General features: G+C 49.6%; 1 protein-coding gene across 1 annotated transcript in view; it reads left to right on the top strand.

Annotated features, from left to right (window-relative positions):
- The window catches only part of DNAH10 (dynein axonemal heavy chain 10), a gene marked incomplete at its 5' end in the record, with an annotated part of 109,009 nt that overhangs the window by 23,864 nt on the left and 69,442 nt on the right, over positions 1-15,703 (top strand). The window contains 12 exons of the mRNA XM_025045499.1: positions 1,586-1,762; positions 2,574-2,699; positions 3,492-3,658; positions 4,066-4,217; positions 6,022-6,186; positions 6,876-7,083; positions 9,129-9,285; positions 11,451-11,927; positions 12,021-12,179; positions 12,959-13,075; positions 13,161-13,263; positions 13,719-13,897. Of these exons, the coding sequence (XP_024901267.1) occupies positions 1,586-1,762; positions 2,574-2,699; positions 3,492-3,658; positions 4,066-4,217; positions 6,022-6,186; positions 6,876-7,083; positions 9,129-9,285; positions 11,451-11,927; positions 12,021-12,179; positions 12,959-13,075; positions 13,161-13,263; positions 13,719-13,897 (2,187 nt within the window). The remainder of the gene's footprint in view (positions 1-1,585; positions 1,763-2,573; positions 2,700-3,491; positions 3,659-4,065; positions 4,218-6,021; positions 6,187-6,875; positions 7,084-9,128; positions 9,286-11,450; positions 11,928-12,020; positions 12,180-12,958; positions 13,076-13,160; positions 13,264-13,718; positions 13,898-15,703) is intronic.

Here is a 15,703-nt window from a genome sequence, read left to right as displayed (position 1 = left end):
AACGCAGATTCAGGCTTCAGAACTGTCAGTCTCTCGTGGGAGAAGCAGACAAAAAAAAAATGCGTATCATCTGACTCAGAAGGTAAGTGAGAATGTGTGACGTCGTTAGATCGATCGACATAAGGGAGTATGAGATAAAGGGATGAAGTGGTCTCCTAATGCATCCATCTTCCGTGGCTGCTGCAACAAATTACTACAAATTTAGTGACCTAAGAAACACACTGTTGTCTTATATTCAGTTCCGAAGGTCTGAAGTCGGCCCGAGTCTCACTGGGTTGGAACCCAGGTGTCGGCCGGGCTGTGTTCCTTTCTGGAGTCTCTTGGGAGAAGTCATTTCCCTGTTTCTTCTAGTTTATGGGGATTCGTGGCCCCTTCCATCTTCAAAGCCAGCCGTGGCCAGTCCCACACCGACCACCCCGACCCTCTCTTCTGCCTCCCTCTTCCTGTTTTAAGGACCCTTGTGGTCGCATGGACCCGCCCGGATAACGCAGGACAGTCTCCCTATTTTAAGGTCAGCTGATTGGCGACCTTCATTCCCTTGGTCAAGTGACGGAGCGTATTCACAGGCTCTGGGGATCAGGACCACGATTGGCGGGCCATCGTCCTTCCTCCTCATTGCCCAGATGCGAGTGTGGAAATGCTTCTTTTACGACGCAGGCCCAGCCCACACGGTCCAGCAGTTTGCTCTGGGCATGTGTCCAAAAGAAGGGCAAGCAGAGTCTTGAAGTCTCGAAGTGATGTCTGCACACCCATGTTCACACAGCATCATTCACTGTGGCCAAAAGGTAGAAACAACCCAAATGCCCATCGACGGATGAATGGATTAAAAAAATCTCGTCCGTTCATAAAATGGCATGTTCTGTAGCCTTAAAAATGAAGGAAATTCTTACACAGGCTACAACTTGGGTGAAGCTAGAGGACATCATGTTACGGGAAAAAAGCCGGTCACAAAAGGACAAATACTGTTTGGTTCCACTAGATGAGATCCCCAGGGAGTCAGATTCACAGAGACGAAGCAGGGGCTGGAAGGAGGGGAAATCAATGGGGAGTTAGTGTTTAACGGGGACTGAGTTTCCGTCTGGAAGGCTGAGGACGTTCTGGAGACGGTGGTGGTGGTGGCACGATGTGGCGTGCTGAGTGCCACCGAGCTCATTGCACGAGGAAACGGGTAAGGCGGCGAATTTTGTGTTATGTGTATTTTACCACAATCTAGAGAATATTATATGATAAATGATTATAAGACCTCAGGGGCACACACGCACACGCACGCACATACACTTCAGGCCTGGCCGCTGGTCGTGTCTAGAACAGATTTCATCATTTCTGATGAGTCAGTCCAGTGAACGTACACAGTCTAACTATAAGACGATTTGGAGCATTGCATAAACCGTAGGAAAAAATGACTGGAGACTATGAGAAAAAGTGGCGTATCATAAGAAAATAGTAAAAGATCACTACTCGGTACCTTAGATACTTTTTGGCATGCCGACGTTCACGTGTTTAAAGGCACCGATCTCAGGTTATACCTTTGCCGGCTCACGCGGGGACGGTCCCTGCTCACGGGACACACCTGGCGCTTTTTCAGATCGACATCGTCCACAAAATCTTTGTTCAGAACCTCGACAACCCACCGCTGTGCAAGAGCCAGCCCCCGGTGGCGGGCGCGGTCCACTGGGAGCGCTCGCTCTTCTTCCGGATCAAGCACACCATCCTCAGGTTTCAAGAGGTCGAGGAGATCCTGGACAGCGAGCGAGGAGCAGAGGTACGGTCCGTTGCTGCAACTGTCCCCTGTCGTGTTCCGCAGGTGACGCGGCGTGGCCGGCGTGGGGGGCGGCTCACTTTCGGATCCGCGCCTGCATCTTAGTTCTCTCCTGTGGTCCCTGATTCAGGGCTGAGATTTAAGGCGGCCTTTGGTAGCCGTTCTTTATGGCGTCTCCAGACCTACGACACCTTCTGAGCATCAGGCAGGTGGCTTCACCCTGAACTTGACCTTCAGAATCTCTATGGGCTGGCCACCGTCTTTCTGACCATGCTCCCCCTGCCCAGCCATGGGTTTTTGTCAGTTGTATCACTGGGGCTGACAAACTTTTTCTTAAAGGTCCAGAGAGTAAATATTTTAGGCATCTGCAGGTCGTACGGTCTCTGTTGCAAATACTCAGCCCTGCCAGTCACAGCAAGAGAGCATCCTTAGGTGATGTAAAAACGAGCAGACGTGACCGTGTTCCAGCGCAGCTTCATTACAGACACTAAAATTTGAGTTTCGTAGAGCTTTCCCGTGTTATGAAGCATTATTCTCTTGGATTTCATTCTAGTCATTTAAAAGTGTGGAAGCCGTTCTGAGCCCACGGGCTGAGGTCTGCCGATCCGGGCTGGCCAGCCCAGATTTCAAGCTCTACCATCGCGAACAAATCCTCCAGGCTTTGTGAAAACCCGTCTGCCTGTCTGCTTCCTTTTGCAAAATGTGTTAACAGAAATTTTTTTTTTTTTTAATGAGAGAGAGAGAGAGAGAGAGAGGAGAGAGAGAGAAATTTTGTTTCCAAAGACGAAAGACAATGTCTCGAATTTTTCGATAGGTGAAACAGAAGTACTTGGAAGTGGGCAGGATGATGAAGGGCTACGAGGACATGAAGTACGAGCAGTGGAGAGACACAACCGAGCAGGTGCTGCCGGCTCTCATGAAGAAGAGTCTCCTGGCCAAGGTGCGACTTCTCCAGGTCCTTGTCCCCGGTTACGACGCGGCGAGGTGAGGTGACGGCATCTATCACTCCCTTGAGCTTCGATTTGTTTGACATTCGTTTGCAAAATCAAAGGCGACACAGGGCAGAGATTGGCTGGGCGACGAGGAAGGCAGGAAGGGAAGAGGCGGAGACAGAACAGGGCGATGCTGGCCTCGGGCGGCCCCGCCAGTGCCTCGGGCAAGCGGCTGACCTCCCAGCCTCAGTCCCCCCAATGGTAAAAACGAGTCGGATCAGATGCCGTACACGTGCAAGAGTCTTGCTTGAACCATGCAGGAAACAGCTGGTCGCTGACCATTTTGAACCACGTGCTACATCTTTACCACTCTCACGGGATCTGGCTCGTAGCAAGGCCCCAGGAAATAAATCTCAGCTGGGAGGGACGAAAGACCCGGGCCTGGCGAGTGGCGAGGGCCAGGACGGGCCTAACGGGAACTGGCCTGCCCCGATCCGCTGGGGGGCACAGCCGCCCCCCACCCCTATCCTGCCCTCGCCAGCCATTATCAGCGTTTCTAACTTTTCGAGGGGAGCCAAGGTCGCACGCTTTTACACGCAGTTGCCCAGTTTTCAAAGGGCAGTGGAAAGGAGCTCTTTGAAAACTCTGCTCACCAAGCGGACTCCGGCCGGCTCCCTAGTCTGTCCTGTCCGCGTCAAAGGCCCACCGCTGGTTTTATCAAATTCTCGTTTCCGGGGGGCGCTGCGGCTCTGAGTGCGCCCCGCCCCGCCCCCGCCGGCTGACCGGCTTCCCCTCCACAGGTTTCCGCAGATGATGCCACGGGCTCCGACCGGGGCACGGTCTTCGCGATCAATTTTTCGCCAGCTCTCAGGGAGATTATTAACGAAACGAAGTACTTTGAACAGCTGGGGTTTCATATCCCCGAATTAGCAAGGAACGTGGCTCTCCAGGAGGACAAATTTCTTAGGTACAAAAGCCTTAAACCGGCAGTCGATCTTTTGGTCTCGAGACCTCTATACACTCTTAAAAATGATCGAGAACCACTCCCCGCCCTGGCTGTGGATTTTGTAGCTACCGGTATTGACCACGTTAGAAATTACAACTCAGAAATGTTTAAAACATGTATTTATTCATGCACCTAAAAATAACAACAACGGACCTATTCTATGTTAACATAAATAACATTTTTACTGGGAAGTAGCCAATGTTGTCCAAAGAAGAAAATTAGCGGGCAGAGTGGCACCATGTTGCATTTCTGTGACTCTCTCAGTCCTGGTTTCGGACCGCTCCGCGGTGTTTCCGTAGCCTGTCTGTAAGGCTGGCTGGCTTTTCCCGAGCCCTGTCTGACACTCTTCGCTCTCCTGGGACACACAGGTACACCGAGGGGATACAGAGCATGCTGGATCACTACCACACGCTCACAGGCACGCTGAATGAGGCAGAGGCTGTCCTCCTCGACGAGCATTCTCAGGAACTGGTACGCGTGTTTAGGTCCGGACACAAGCGGTTAAACTGGAACTCACTAGGTAATACGTCTCGGCCGTCTGTTTGTTGCCTGCCGTAGTTGAATTGTGACATCTGTATGTTTGTAGATGCGGTTAATGAATATGTTTCAAGCACTGATAAAGAATGACTTGTGGGACCTAGAATTAACCACCCCCTCCCCGGGCTGCAGTTGGGAGTGAAGCTAAGACAGGATGCCATTCGGACACTCTGTTGACCCAAAGCTTTCTCCTCTGAAGATAAAGTGACCTTCATGTATTTTGTTTCCCCCCAAAGTTAAAATTTTACTTTTGAAATAATTATAGAGTCTCATGCTGTTGTAAGAATTAATGCCTTAACCTTAGTCCTCCCACGCTAATTTCTTACAAGTCACAGCCGGGTGTTGACACAGATACAGTCAAGACACAGAATACTGCCACCCCGCAACGGCTCCTCATGCCACCCTTTCGAAGTCGCCTCTGTTTCCCTCCCCACCCCCACCTTCTCCTCAACCCCTGGCCACCTCCACTTCCGAATTTTGTCATTTCAAGAGTGTTACATGTTATGGAACATTTTGGGCTTGGCCGTTGTCACTCAGCATCATTCTCTAGAGATTCATCCAAGTGCTCGTTCCTGGGCTGTGGTGACGAAAGCCTCACCCACCTCCACGTCTGCTTCTGACTCCGCCACGAGGGCACTGGGGCGCCTCCTTCCTGCGTTCTGCGGGTGGCATTCCAGGCCCCCCGGCCGGCCCTTACTGGCATGGGTTAGGGTGGGGTCACACTTTTGGCTGGAGTAGAGCAGCGATTGTCTGAAATCCGCTGTCTTGCGAGGCTGTCTCTTTCTTGGTCCGTCCCCCTGGCGAGAGGAGGCTCATTTGGGGCATACATATATGTTTTTTGGGACGTGTGCCTGTACCCATTTACAAGTCACTAGGTTCTTCAGCTCCAGGCCCAGAGAGAGAAGGAAGAAGAACGGCCGTGGTTACGCGGGTCCCGAGGTCCCAGGTCCCAGCCGGCTCACCTTCTCCCGACCTTTCAGCCTCCTGGCTGTTTTCTAGATAACATGTGCGTGTGGGGTTTTTATCTGGCAGGAGGAATGAGGAAAAGTGCGTCACGCCCTCCTCCTGGGAGGGGACGTCCTCTCGCTACCGGGACAAGGCTTCCTCGTCCCCTGCTCTCGACCCAACGCTTCCCTCTCTTATTTATTTATTTTTTTTTGGTCACTTTCGTTCTTTCTCTCCTGTTCTTCTGTCTAGAGAACACGTATGTGTGGACTGTGGGCTCCAGCACCGACTCCCTGGGTTAAAAGTCAGCTCCGTCCACACGACCTGGCCTCCTGGAGGCTCGGTGTCCTCAGCTGTAAAATGGGCATAAACTTAGCGCCCAACCCACAGGGTTGTTGGAAGGAGCCGATGTCATAAGAAACCGTCGGCCGGCCCATCACACGTGCTTGACCTGCGTCGATGCTCACGCTTGCTTCTCTAAGCAGCGGGCCGCAGGGGCTCGTGAGCAGGGCGGGGTAGAGCGGAAGGTCCAGTGGTCGTAACGACGAAAAGACAAGAGGCTCGGGCCCTCTCTTTCTCCCTGCTGTGGTTTAGATAGGATTTTGTTCAAATTTGAGCAGAAGAAATGTCTCATTTGGTTAATTCTGAGCCCAGGGCGCCTGTCCCAGGACCCAAGGGTGGCGAGTGGATCTCCGCCTCCTCGAAGACCCAAGGGGAAGGGATGAGCAGGGTCCCTTCTGCAAAGGGAAACCAGTGCTAGCGTCACAGATGGTGCTGGGAGGGATGTGGAAAGAAGGGGTCGAGGCCACATGTCCGTCTGTTTTTCTTCCTCCTGTTCTCAGGTATTGCTGACTACATAACTCGCTGCAAACAGGCCATCGGGAAATTCGAGTCCCTCGTCCACCAGATTCATAAGAACGCAGATGACATTGCTTCCCGGCTGACGCTGATAGAGTCCATAAATCTCTTTAAATATCCAGCCCCTAAAAGTGAGGAGGAACTGCCAGGTGGGTCTGACCTCTTGTTTCTTTAATTATGGGAGGAATGGAAAAATCTCTTGGTCATGATTGCATGTGTACACACACACACGAGTCCCTCGTCCACCAGATTCATAAGAACGCAGATGACATTGCTTCCCGGCTGACGCTGATAGAGTCCATAAATCTCTTTAAATATCCAGCCCCTAAAAGTGAGGAGGAACTGCCAGGTGCGTCTGACTTCTTGTTTCTTTAATTATGGGAGGAATGGAAAAATCTCTTGGTCATGATTGCACGTGTACACACACACACGTGTATGCGCGCGCACGCACGCACACACACACACACACTCTATATTTATTTCATGAATGGAACCACACACACACACACACACACACACTCTCTCTCTATTTATTCCATGAATGGAATAAAACCATCCCTGATAACCTCACTTATTTACCGGAAAGGATCATCTTATGGGCTCACATTTCGATGCCCAAACCAGATATTTTAAGTGGTCTCGGACCAGCCCACAAGGAGTCCCCCAGCGTGCGTGATGGCCGTTCCCATGCCGTCACTCGTTTTTCGCATAGAGTGTGCCTTGACTTCCAGCCTTGACTTGTTTTCCGCTCTGAGTCAAGGTTAGAGGCTGCTTTGGCCTTCCCGAGCCATACAGCCGACGTCTTGGACTGTGTTTTGAGGAGTGTCTTCCTCTACAGGCGTGAAGGAGTTCTTTGAACACATCGACCGAGAAAGGGCCAAGGACTTGGACCACATGGTCAGGTGGTACCTCGCCATCGGGCCTCTGCTGACCAAGGTCGAGGGCCTGGTCGTCCACACCAACACGGGCAAGGCCCCCAAGCTGGCCTCCTACTACGAGTACTGGGAGAGCAAGATTTACGAAGTGCTGACAAAGCTCGTCCTGAAGTGAGTGACTCTTGCTGCCTGTTTCAGAGACCGCGTGCACAGATGACAGTGATTTATCTGTACAGAGCGGTCGCAGGGTCCAGAGTGAAAACCGGGTGGAGAGTCAATCTGCTTTCCGGCTAAGGGTGCTCACGGCTCGGAGGGAGGGCTTCATGCTCTTGTCAGGCCTCTCGACATTGAGAAAAGGAAGTCATGTTTCTCTCGCGACTTCAGCTGTCTGAAAGACAATGTGTCTGTGTCCGACCAGCAGCAGCCACTCAGTATTTATCGAAACCCCAGATGACTCTCTCGCCTATTGTGAGAGAGGCCGACGAGAGGGACGTATGACCCAGTCACTCTTCCCGAGGGCCTGAAGTAAACCCCTGGCCAGCAGGCACATCGCGTCTGTGTCCAGTGCATCGTGAGGGCCAGCCCCATACCAGGTGGGGGGCTGAGCGCCCCAGCTCATCGTGATGCTTTGTGGTCGCAGGGCCAGTACGGACACTGGCCTGCGGGATTCATCACTGCCATTGTCACGTCATATAATGTCTTCTTTATGAAGCACCCGGAAGAAATTCCTCTCGGTTCCCTTCCGACCTCGGTGCCTTAAGGAAGCGTTTTTCTTCTCTCTTTTTTTGTCGTTTGTGTTCCCTTTTGTTTTTAAACGGCGTGGGCCCTATGAGTGTTTGACTCCTCTTTTCTCCCTGACTGCTCAGACGCCTGGACCACATTTGCAGCCTGGATGCAGCAAGCGTGCAGATATTTATGATTTGCAGTTTTTCATCTCATTCTTGACTTTCTCTCTTCGTAAAGCCCACGCGTCCGAAAGCGCACTCCGCACCAGGCTCGTGTTCTGTTCTTTACGATTCTCGTCCTCATTTTATAGACGAGGACGCAGACTATGGGGAGGTTAAGCGAGTTGCCTAAGGCCACACATCTAGGAAGGAGAGCTGGGATGTGAACTCGGGCCAGTAGCCCTTCAGCATACCGCCTCCGATTAGCATCTTCTTCCTTTCTTATTTTATCCTATTTTGTTTTTAGGGTCCCTTTATGCAGTGAAGGGATTCTTGTGAGCTGCTCTACTCCGCTTCGGAATAACGCGTTAATAAATACAACAAAGACCTTTGGTCTTCTTGTTCCCTGGACCCGGTTAGACAAACTTAGCTAAGTTGGTCTTTTAAATAAATCTGTTTGTACACATTTCATTTATCTTTCATTGTAGCTTCTAACTTAGACTCCTAAAGCAGCCCCTTATATAGGGCTACCTCCCACAGCGTTTCCCTTCCTAATATGCTCACATTCCTTGATTCATCCATCCATCCATCCATTTATCCATCCATCCATCCATATTCGCCATCCATCGATCCATCCACACATCCATCCATCCATCCATTGATATATCCTTTCTACCTTCCTTGTTCCTTCCTTTTTTCCTTCCTTCCTTCCATCCATCCATCATCTATCGATCATCCATCCATCCATCCATCCACCCATCCATCCATCTATTCATTCATTCATTCATTCATTCATTCATTCAAAGGTTTATTAGAGCCAGGTAAGGCCCCTGTTCTTCTGGAGTGTCTGCATCCTCATAGGGGAGAGAGGCAAGACACAGGAAACAGACTTAACCAAGATAATTTCTGTGAAAGAAATAAAGCAGGATAGCGTTCCACATGGATAATGGGACTGTTGGAATTGGATGGTCAAGAAAGGCCACGGAGAGGCCACGTTTTAGCCGAGTCCTGACGATAAGGAGCATGCTGACAGGGGAGGAGCTTTCTGCGGGACGACTGTTTCTCCCGGATCGGAGTCGGAACAGCTTTTGGATATCATCATTATTATTTAAGCATCTTCCTACTAATAGAGAGTAACTTCCCCAAAGTAGAAACAAGCTATTTGTAAAAATTAGACCAAAAAAAGACTTTATAATAAATCTCACCCCAGACTGTCCATTGCAATCCTGGAATGCTTCTTATATGATTTTTCGCGACTCTAGTCATTTTCATCAGTCGTTGGATATGTTTCACTCTAGTGAGTACTGAGTCTTTTTCGTTCACCCCTCTTAGGAATCTGCAGTCCTTTAATACTTTAATCCTTGGGAACGTCCCTTTGTTCCAAACGGAAACCATTTTGACAGCGCCCGAGATCATCCTTCATCCCAGCGCGAACGAGATCAACAAGATGTGTGTGCACTGCATCCGGAACTGCGTGGAGATCACCAAGGTAAGGGCGGGCGCACCTGCGCCTCAACACAGGTGGCTCTCGCCCCCGCTGCTCGGGCCCATCGGCCGCCAATGGCTGGTTGCCGAGGAGGCGGAGTCCGTAGGTTCCGCTCTGTCCCTTGCCCAGACGGGCTTGGTCTCTAGCTGGCTCTTCCTCTGCAGGTCTCTGAACTCTGAGGCGTCCCAAGGCCTGCTCCTGGTGTCCCCCCTTCTCTTCCCTCTTCTCTCGGTGTGATCAGGACCCACCCCAGGGCTTCAACACCGTCCCATCTCCGTCTCCAGCCCAGACCTCTCTACGACTCGCCGCGCCTTTCTAGTCAGTTGCCTACTTGCCGTCTCCCCTGGGACCTCGGACTTGGCATGTCCCGGGGGGGATTCTTGCAAGCTGGTCTTGCCCCAGTTTTCCCTACGCCAGGAAGTGGCACAACTCAACCAGGAAACCTGGGTGCCATCCTTGGCCTCTCTGCGTCTCCTGTCTCCCCATATTTCCCCCCGCCCCCCCGTCCCCATCGGTAAGAGTGGTTTGTTCGTGTCCCCAGCTGTGCCCTCCTCTGTCCTTTTCCATGTTACCGTCTTCCCAGGTTTCCATCATCCCTCACTTGGGCTATTGCTGCACTGTTTCTGCAGTCCATTCTCTACCACAGGTCAGAATGTTTTTTTTTAAAAAAAATACAAATCATGTCATCTCTTTTATAAAAACCTCCAGTGACATCACACTGCTCTTAGGACGTTCTCCAGACTCCTGACTCTGGTCACTGTGTGGCACCTGCCTACCTTCCTGGTCTCCGTTCCTACGTGTATCACTGTGCTCCCGCCCCATGCTGTGTGACCTCCAGCAGGTCGCACTGGTTCCTCCCTGAACTGCTCGCACTCATGCCGGCTTCTCCACCACGTCGCTATTCTGTCTTCTTCCTAGAACTTATCACTGATGTTTTCTTTACTTGTTCGTGTATCTGTTGACTTGCTCATGCCCCTAGAAGGCAAGTTGAGTGAGAGCATGGACCTTGTGTGTCTGTTTGTTTCGGAATCCTCAGAACTTCTGACAGTGTCTAGCACATAGTTGGCCCCCGGTCATTGTTTGTTGAATGAGTGAGTGTTGGCAAATAACCCAAAGTTTATGTGGTACCAACAATGGGAAAATAGGGCTAACTTTGTGAATAAGGGGTGTCCTAGCCCCTCAGACACAAATGTCTTTTTCTTTACTTTGTTCAGAAAGTCAAACATGTTTCAGGCTTGCTTTTTTTCCTCCCTTCCTTCCTTCCTTCCTCCCTCCCTTCCTTCCTTCTTCCCTCCCTCCTTTCGCTTCCTCTCTTTCTTTCTTTCTTTTTTCTCTCTCTTTCTCTCTCTTCTCTCTCTCTCTCTCTTTCTTCCTTTCTTCTTTTCTTTCTTAGCATAAAACTAAGTGTAGATATTACACATAGGGAATTCCAAGTTGCCGTACTTGGAAATTAATAAATAAATTGCATATACTTTATAATCTATGCTAATACAGTTATTTATTATGACTGTCATTTAAATTCTTGTAACTTAAAGGTATTATATCGTTGGTTCTTTGAACAGGGAGACAGAACAATTTCCAAGGGGGGTAAATAAATAGGAAAAACTCTCTGTGAACCACATGTGTGTTAATCACAATACTTCACGCCGGTTTAATTTTTCCTTTACAAGTAGATGGATCTGAGGCTTTGGGCGAGGCCTGTATCATTTGACTTTCATAGGTGCTTTTTTTTCCGAATAAAAAGAATTTTTACCTATCCTCTTGGAAAACGATGGAAATATACCCCATTAACAAAAAATAAATATTTATGACTAGGTAACTTAATACAGCTTAAGTTAAGGATCTTTGAGCTTCAGGATTTATATTTTACGACTGAAGTGGCTGGCTGTTGTTATTTACCAAGTTAGTTTTTTTTTTTTTTCCTGCATCACAAGCCACTCCAAATCTCAGCGGCTTAACATCATAACTATTTCCTGGGCTCACGGTTTTGCAGACTGAGTTCCTCGGAGCGTTTTGCGGTCCTCACTCATTTTTGCAATCGAACACAATTTATTGATAAGAGAGCGATTTCCATTGCTAGCAAGACTTATTACTGAACGCCAATATATACATAGGATGCAAACTCAACGCTAAACGACTGTTTTTCCCCCCGATTCTTGTTTCGCCAGCATTTTGTCCGGTGGATGAACGGCAGCTGCATAGAATGCCCTCCTCAGAAGGGAGAGGAGGAAGAACTTGTCATAATAAGCTTTTACAACGATATTTCTCTGAACCCTCAGATAATTGAACAAGCTGTTATGATCCCTCAGAATGTCCACAGGATTCTGATCAATCTCATGAAGTACCTACAGAAATGGAAGCGGTATCGACCTCTTTGGAAGCTGGACAAAGCCATCGTGATGGAGAAATTCGCTGCCAAGAGACCCCCTTGCGTGGCGTATGATGATAAGCTGCAGTTCTATTCCAAGATTGCCTATGAAGTTACTCGTCACCCTCTGATTAAGGATGAGCACTGTGTCAGGCTTCAGCTAGGGCCGCTGGCAAACACGGTGCAGGAAAACGCCAAGTCCTGGGTGATTTCGCTTGGAAAACTTCTCAATGAGTCCGCAAAGGAGGAGCTCTATAATCTTTACGAAGAGATGGAGGTAGTGGGTCACCGTGTTTCATTAAAACTGCTTTTTTGGGAAAGTCGGGTTTTCATTTGGTTTATTTAGTGTCCTTCAAACTTTCTTTTATAGAGCCTGGCCAAAAACCTGAAGAAGAGCCCCAGTACCCTTGAGGATCTCAAGTTTGTCCTTGCGACAATTGCAGAAATTAGAAGTAAATCTTTAGTCATGGAACTAAGGTACAGGGATGTCCAGGAGAGGTACCGAACCATGGCGATGTATAACATCTACGTAAGTGAACAACTTCCTTCAGCATTTTACGGTTGCGTTGGACACTAAGACCCTTTTCAGCAATTCTCCTCAGATATACTGCCATAGATTTGTCTATGATTTAAATGTAAAGCAACCTCACAGCTAGAGAGCCTCTCATCAGAAAAATGCACGTTACGAAAAATTTTATTTGTATGATTAAAATAAAATCAAAGTTCTCAATTTTGTCCTTTGTTTCCTTTACCTCTATCAAGTAAAATGATTTTAAATTCCGTGTTTTAAAACTCTGTTAAGGTCTGCTTATACTGTCTGTGTATCTCTTGGTTTCGTTCAAGTCGTTCGGTACCCTTACGTGCCTGTCATCTCTGATCGTGTTCTATATGTTGTACTATGTGACAAACTGGAGAGAGAATTGGAGGCTCTGGCTAATGTCATATCTTCAGAGGAGATTTGTTTTTGATTCTGACAGACGGCACAGCTGGATGAATTAGCAAGCTGGGATAACCTTGTCTTAGTCAGAGATTAAGTTGATTTGAAGCTGGATTTTAGTTTATGAAGGGCTTATCTGTCTAGGTTATCTATCTCTCTGTGCCTGTCTATGTGGACTATTTATTTTTAAAAGTGACTTTCTCCTGATTTCATTTTAATTGTAAAAATGTAATTTTTATATGTAAGCGTAATTTTTATAATTCAACTGGCTTTTTTGCTTGTTCGAAATCACTTAGCCTTCTGTTACCGTGAGCACAAGTCCCCGGGGAGTAGCTTTGCTGAACATTTGTCGTTTGTTCTTTTTTTTTCAGCCTTCTGATGCGGAGAAAGAGCTGGTTGATAATATTGAAAGCATGTGGTCAAATCTGTTTAATGATTCAGTGAACGTGGAACGCACTCTTGGGGGCATAAAGAGAACTTTCACAGAGGTACCGTTACAGTTTTTACTTTCCGAGTAAAGATGTTGAAAAAAGAGCCATCGGATCAAATTAATGCAGCTCTGCTTTTTCTCAGATTACTCGAAACGAAATATTAAACTACAGGCAGCAGATAGAGGATTTCGCAAAGTGTTTTTATCTTGAAGGCCCCGGTTCTGTTGGTGAAGATCTCGATAGCGGTAAGAATATTCACGACGGTCTTAGGTATTGAGTATGTCTTAAGAATTTTATGGGAAGGCGGGACGGAGTTAAGCTTCTTAACCTCCCCTGGACCCTGGGCCCACCTGGGGAACCTCAGAAGTGTACCTGATGCCCGAGGCGCAGGTCACACAGACTGATTCCATCATAGTGGAGACGCCAAGGTGTTTAAAAGCTCCCGTGGGGATTCTGACGCGTGTCCCTGGCTGAGGCCACTCAGAGGGCCTGATAGGAGACAGACTTTTGTAATGGGCCGGGGGTCTCGCACGTGCAGCTGGCCTTGTGGTCTTAGAATCGTGGTGAGATAAAGACTGGAGATTCTAGATTCGTCTTCTTAGATGGCTTCTGTGGGCGAAGGCACAGCGTTCATGATTTCTCCTTCGGGTGTATGCCTTAGACTGTTACATATTTGTCTGTTTATTTACTCATTTACTAGGAATAGAACTTTTAGCCACTTTTGAAAGAGAGCTGATAAAACATGAAAGGAACCGTCAGGAGCTGGCCAACGCGGAGAAACTTTTTGATCTTCCAATTACAATGTACCCAGAGCTGATCAAAGCGCAGAAGGAAATGAGCGGCCTGAAGCAGATTTACGAGCTCTACCAAGACCTGAAGGTACGTGTCCCCACGGGCTCAGTCTCCCTGAAGCGGTGCCAGCACCGTGGAGGCCCGGCGGGGCTTGGTGCCACAGTGACAGAGATGAGCCTGGGGCAGATGTCACAGAAACTGCCCGTTTGGCTCTTGGGAAGAGGTGATGGGGAGTGACCGCTAATGGGGACAGGGTTTCCATTTGGGGTGACGAGAAAGTTCTGGAACTCCATAGTGGTGATGGCGGCACGAAATGGAGAATGTACTTGATGCCACTGAACGACGCACTTAAAAATGGTTCAAAGGGTAGATGTTCTGTTACATGTATTTTAACACAATAAGAGAGGCGTCCAAATGACATATTTGCTCCTCCTAATGTTCCCCATGCAAATTCATTCATTCATTCATTCATTCATTCACTCCTCCATCGATTCACTTAGTTCTTTACAGCCCCCTGCTACGCTGGCTGGAGAGCAGGGATGAGCTGCATCTACCCTAACCGCTCCTGCCCTTTCTGAGCCCCCAGAAGAGACCAACTCTATTAGTCTGGGTTCTCCGGAGAAGCAACCAATAGGAACCAAAGAGATTTATTATAAGGAATCGACTCACACAGTTACGGAGGCTGAGAAGGCCCGAGATCTGTGGTCAGCACGCCGGAGACCCTGGATAGCTGGCGGCGGGGTCCTCATCTAAGCCTGAGCTCGGAGCTGGGAGGAGACTGACGTTCCCGCTCGCAGGCGGGAATTCTCTCCCACGCAGCCTCGCTGTTCTGCCAGCCGCCCTCGGAGGGGAGGGCCGACCGCTTCGCTCAGGCCGCTGATTCAGACGCAGGTCTCACCCAGACGCCCCTCACGGGCACGCCAGAGCAGTGCTTACCCACACATCTGGGCACCCGTGGCCCAGGCGAGTCGACACGTAAATTGACCATTCTGCTGATGCACGAACAAGTCACCACACTGCTGTGACATGAGATAGAAACGAGGCGCACAGAGCACTGTGGGGCCCAGAGGCAGGAGGCGGTGGCTCGGGGAGGTGACCGTCCCACGTGGCCCTGAGTCAGGAGCAGGTTTTCGCCTGGGGCAGCCGTCGGACTCAGGCATGACCTCGTCTTAACTAATTACGTTTGCGGGGACCTCTCCAGATGAGGTCACGTTCCGAGGTTCCAGGTAGACATGATTCTGGGGACACCTGGGAGTGGGGCACATAGAGGAGAGGAACAGGGCTGAGCCTGGGGCACCCCATCATCAAATGCCGCGAGGAGAAGACCCCAAAAAGGAAAAGAGAAGGAGGGGAGGCTGGGCGGGAGGACAGACGGGCCAGGGTTGGACGATGGATGCTTTGGAAGCAAGTGAGAGCAACCTTTCAAGGGGGTGGGACTGTCCCCCGCATCGGATGAGTCCACTAAGAGAAGGCGGGAGGAGCAGCCACATCGTTTCGCATCGTGGAGGCCTTTTGTGACCTTGGAAAGAAAAGGCTCGACGGAGCGGCGTTCGTGGAAGCCCGGTCGCAGTGGGTCCAAGGTGCTTACCCACGAAGAAAGACACGAGAGGCCCCCACAAAGACTCCGGCATGCGCGCCACAGCAGCCTTCTCTGTAGTAGCCCGAGACTGGGAATAGCCCAAACGTCCATCCGCAGGTGACGGATGACTCAGCTGTGCTGCGTCCATCCCACGGCTATTACTCAGCAACATAAAAGATCGAACTGTCGATGCACCCGCGGCAACGGGGGGCGAATCTCAGAAGCGTCACGCTGAGACACAAACGCGTATGTGCCATGCGATTCCGCTCACATACGATTCTAGAACACGCAGGCGAATTTAAAGAGGCAGGAAG

Source organism: Pteropus alecto, unplaced genomic scaffold (assembly GCF_000325575.1).
Source record: "Pteropus alecto unplaced genomic scaffold, ASM32557v1 scaffold213, whole genome shotgun sequence".
NCBI classification, from domain to species: Eukaryota; Metazoa; Chordata; class Mammalia; order Chiroptera; family Pteropodidae; genus Pteropus; species Pteropus alecto.
Note: the sequence above shows the minus strand (reverse complement) of the source record. Positions and strands in the feature narration are given on the sequence as shown.